This window comes from Fukomys damarensis, unplaced genomic scaffold (assembly GCF_012274545.1).
Source record: "Fukomys damarensis isolate Sample0158 unplaced genomic scaffold, DMR_v1.0_HiC HiC_scaffold_13, whole genome shotgun sequence".
Lineage (NCBI taxonomy): Eukaryota > Metazoa > Chordata > Mammalia > Rodentia > Bathyergidae > Fukomys > Fukomys damarensis.
The window spans coordinates 37,868,516-37,872,931 of record NW_022900925.1 but is presented as its reverse complement, the minus strand read 5'-3'; the positions used below and the strand labels follow the sequence as shown (position 1 = coordinate 37,872,931).

The following is a 4,416-nucleotide window of genomic DNA, read 5'->3' as shown; positions in this document are numbered from 1 at the left end:
TGGACTTCAAGCACTTGCTGGCCTTCCACCTCCAGGGCGCCACTGCGCTCAGCCTCTTCCCCAACTTCAGCACGGTAAGGTGGGCAGGGCGGGCACAGGGAGGGGCAGGAGCTCCTCCTCCTCCTTTACCCCCTGGGCCCCGCCGTCTCCTGGGCAACGGACGCTGTCACCACCCCCACCCCACCCCCACTGCTGTAGTTGGGTCTGCTGGGTGGCCGAGGCCCTGTGCAGGTCTTTGTGTGTTCTATGTAGGTGTGAGTTTGTGTGTTGGTGTCCTGAGTACTCGTAGTCAAGTCTTTGTGCCTGTTTGTAATCAACACTTTTTTTTTTTGAGATTCTCCACGTGCAGTTCAGGGTGGCCTCGAACTCACTGTGTAGCCCAGGCTGGCCTCAAACTCATGGTGACCATCCCGCCTCAGCCTCTCCAGTGCTGGGTTGAGAAGCGTGCCCCAGCTTATCTGGGGTTTCCTGTGTCCCTGTGCCTTCTGGGTGCGTTTGGCGTGTGTCTGACTTCAGAGTGTGTGTGTTTGTGTTGCCTGGGTTGTGTGTCTGCCAGGCTCTGCTAGTGCACAAACGTGTGAACTTGTGCCGTGTTGTTCCCGACTGCACGTGTGCGTGTGTGCGCATGCGCAGGTGTCCTCTGACGTCAAGTTGCCGGTGAGCAGAAGGAGCCACCCGCGCCTTTTTAATCTGACGGTTGCAGGAGACCATGCTGAACTCCGCCCTCCCGGCTCAGTCACCTGGCGAGGTCCCCTGCCCCGCCCTCCAGGGTGGTCGAGGTGTCAGGGTCTGGGACACTGGAGGGCCTCTAGCTCCGGTCCTGCTGTCATGTCCATGGGCGCTGTCCAAGGGCATGGTCCCTCCAGGGTGGACAGATGCGCCCTGTCCTCACCTCAGGGCCCTGGGCCACTTCCTCAGGCCCTGTCCGTCACGCCCTTTTGCTGTCTCCATCCCGTCCTGGAGCCTCTGCCCTTCCGGGAGGGGGGCCCAGAAAGTTCCTCTGGACAAACCAGACAGCCCAGGCCCGGAAGACAGGGAGCGAAAAAATAGTAAAACAAGGAAAAGAGAGAAGACATCAAGGTAATGTTCCAAGGACGCAAGGGCACCAGGGAGCCTCAGGCCTGGACCCTAGCTGCCAGCAGAGAGGCCAGCAGAGCTGACAAGATGGGACCCGTCTAGCCCGGTGTGGTTGCGCTCTCCTGTCATCCCATCACTTGAGAGGCTGAGGCAGGAGAATCTCCTGGAGTTTGAGGCCAGCCAGGGCTACATAGTGAGTTCAAGGCCAGCCTGAACGACAAATGGAGACCAAAATACAAAACACAAAGGAAATAATAAAAAGGCAAAAACCGCAGAGCTGAAGCCAGCAAGGCAGCAGGTGATGCCAAAGAAACCCAGAGCCTTGTTCTGTCTCCCTGAATGTGCAGGTGGCGCTGTCCCTCCTGGCCTCCATGCAGGGACCAGGCCAGCCCGCCGGTGGCAGGGCGGGGTGCATCTCCGGTGGGTTTAGTTGTCTGTCCCCTCAGTTGGTCCCTTCCCACCTGGACGTGTACTCTCTGCTCCCCTCAGATGGACCCAGTGCAGAAGGCTGTTGTGAGCCACACGTTTGGGGTCCCCGCCCCGCTGAAGAAGAAGCTGTTCATTTCCTGTAACATCTGTCACCTGAGGTTCAACTCGGCGGTGAGCGGAGTCCTGGGGCTGCTTCTTCCTTCCAGTCTGACCAGGGACACAGTGGCCAGGGGCCTGTGGGCCTTGTGTCCAGTCTTCCCCTCAGCCTCTCTCTTTGGACTCCCCGTACTCGGGAGGCTGAGGCAGGAGGGTCACCATGAGTTCAAGGCCAGCCTGGAGTACATAGCAAGACCCTGTCTCAAACCACCCCCCAAATTCCCACACACAGTCTATAAACCTCAGGGCCACACACGTACTACCGTAGGGACAGTGACAAGATTCTGCCTCGTGTGTGGCCCGGGCCCTGTGTCCCTCGGGCCTGTCCCTGGGGCTCAACTTCAGCTCGTGGTGGGGACACAGGGACCCTGGCTGGGACAGTGACCCCCACCCTCCTGTCCGCAGAACCAGGCCGAAGCTCACTACAAAGGCCATAAACACGCCCGGAAACTCAAGGCCATCGAAGCCGCCAAGAGCAAGCAGAGGCCACAGACATTGGCCCGGGATGGGACGGCTGTGTCCCCAACCCCGACCCCTGCCAGTGTCAGAGGTGACCCCGGAGAGCCGCTTCCAGGTGTGACCCTCCTCCTGGGTCTGGCAGCCCTGTGCACGTGGGTGTCCGGTGGGCTTGGACCAGGGCCCAGGGCCCCTCACAGCCACGAGCTTGCCGGGGTGGCTGTGACAAACGACTGCAGTCCTGCACCCTGCAGGATGCTGTCCCCACCTCTCCTGTCGTCCGTGGTCGCGGGCAGCCTCAGCCTGCTTGGCTGCCATCTCTGTGTCTGTCCAGTCTGTCCCTGTGCCGCCTGTCCCCATGGTCCCAAGGCATCTCACAAGGACAGCAGTCACTGTCTGAGTCTCACCCTGTGACCTCACCTTTGTGTGTGTGTGTGTGTGTGTGTGTGTATGTGTGTGTGGTTCCCACAATCGAACTTAGGAACTTGTGCTTGCAAGGCAGGCAGTGGCACCACTGAGCAACTTCCCCAGGCCTCCCTGTGACCTCATCTTCACTAATTTTTAAATTTTGAGACAGGGTCTCACCAAGTCTGTCAGCTGCCCCAACTGGGCTCAAACTCGCCCTCCTCCTGCCTCAGCCTCCCACTGCATGCAGCTCTTCTTACCTAATCATACCTGTAAAGACTCCATTTCCAAGCAAGGTCACTTTCTGAGCTCACAGAGACGTGAATTTGAGGGGAGACACTTCAACCCACTACATCAGCCCCCACCCCAGGGTAACTCTGATCCTGGTTCTGCTCAGAGTAAATTGCTGTCTCCTGACCTTGGTGAGTCAGGGTACATAGAATTCGGTCTCAGGCGATCGATCGCTCACCTCTCCTGAGCGCTAGTCAGCGTTGGTTAGCTGATTACATATCTAAGATTGTTGCATGTGGCTGTCAGTTTTTTCACTGCTGCATAGTACTCCATCCATGGACACACCCTATATTGGAGCAGTGAGGGTCTCCTAAGTGGGCTCAAGGTGCCCGGGTTCTCCCTTATCAGTGCCTCCTGTCTCCCCAGAAGCACCTGCATCCCCTCCCCTCGGCCTTCCGTACCACCCACCGCTGACTCTGGAGTCCCCATCCCAGGAGCTGGGCCACAGGGACTCGATGGACACTGCCTCCTCCTGCCCACCCTGCTCCCCAGCGCCGGCCAGGGAGGCACCAGGGCCTGAGCCTGCGGCTGCGGCAGCTGCAGGGAGCGGCAGGAGCGGGGAAGGCAGCCGGGAGAAGGGGCGCCTCTACTGCCCCACCTGCAGGGTGACTGTGAACTCAGCCTCTCAGCTGCAAGCCCACAACACAGGTCAGCGCCTGGACCTGGGGGACGAGACATCATGAGCAGCAGGGAGGTCATCACGGCCAGGGGGTGGTGCATGCCCGTCCCTGCACCGCGGAGCTGAGGCAGGCCATGAGTTCGAGTTTGGCCTACACAGCGAGAGCTCCTTCTCCGTCACACGGGAAGGCAGGACTGCCGGGCAGGGTGGCCCTGATGGTTAAATGGAGGGGCTGCCTATCTCAGCTGGGGTCTCCATGGCCTGGGCCCCTGTGGTACTGACGACTGTTCTCCACCCTCCAGGGGCCAGGCACCGGTGGACGGTGGAGGGTCAGCGGGGGGCTCCTCGCAGGGGCCGGGGCCACCCAGCGTCCCGGGCAGGAGCCGGGCACAAGGCCGGCAGGGTGGCGGAGGTCCGGGGTGGCCGGCAGGGGCCCAGGCCACCTTTCCAGTGTGCGCTGTGTCAGCTACAGGTCAACTCGGAGACTCAGCTCAAGCAGGTGGGGCTGGGTGGGAGACGGGCCGGGGCCCAGGGAGGGCACCCGGAGCAGGGGGCGGGGCCGGGGCGGGGCGGGGCGGGAGTCATCAAGTCTGTCTGTCGTTGCCCATCAGCACCTGAGCAGCCGGAGGCACAAAGACCGCCTGGCGGGGAAGCCCCCCAAACCCCCCAAACCCCCCAGCTGGCAGAGCAAGCTCCAGAAGCAGGCAGCGCTGGCCGTGAGTGTCCTCAAGGTATCCACCGTGCAGACGGGGCCTGATTTCCGGGGAGCTGACCGCGTCCCTGCCGGTCCCCCACCCACGGTCATCCTCCCTGGGGCAGGAAGACAGGTGGCGTTTGAAGGTGGGCAGGGAGGAGGATTCGGGTGGCACCCTGGGCTCTGGCTGTGCCCGACCCCGCTGTCTCCCTGCAGTCTAAGCTGGCCCTGCAGAAGCAGCTCACCAGGACGCTGGCCGCCCACCTCCTGCCCAGTCCACTGCCCACCC

The 4,416-nt window shown here is 61.5% G+C and overlaps 1 protein-coding gene across 1 annotated transcript in view; it reads left to right on the top strand.

Moving 5' to 3' along the window:
• The first annotated feature begins 6 nt into the window (after positions 1–6).
• The window catches only part of Znf385c (zinc finger protein 385C), a 5,209-nt gene continuing 799 nt past the window's right edge, over positions 7–4,416 (top strand). Inside the window, exons 1-7 of the mRNA XM_033763048.1 lie at positions 7–74; positions 1,567–1,677; positions 2,068–2,236; positions 3,181–3,462; positions 3,736–3,932; positions 4,045–4,164; positions 4,344–4,416. The exon at positions 4,344–4,416 is cut by the window's right edge and continues 799 nt beyond it. Of these exons, the coding sequence (XP_033618939.1) occupies positions 1,567–1,677; positions 2,068–2,236; positions 3,181–3,462; positions 3,736–3,932; positions 4,045–4,164; positions 4,344–4,416 (952 nt within the window). The 5' untranslated portion in view covers positions 7–74. The remainder of the gene's footprint in view (positions 75–1,566; positions 1,678–2,067; positions 2,237–3,180; positions 3,463–3,735; positions 3,933–4,044; positions 4,165–4,343) is intronic.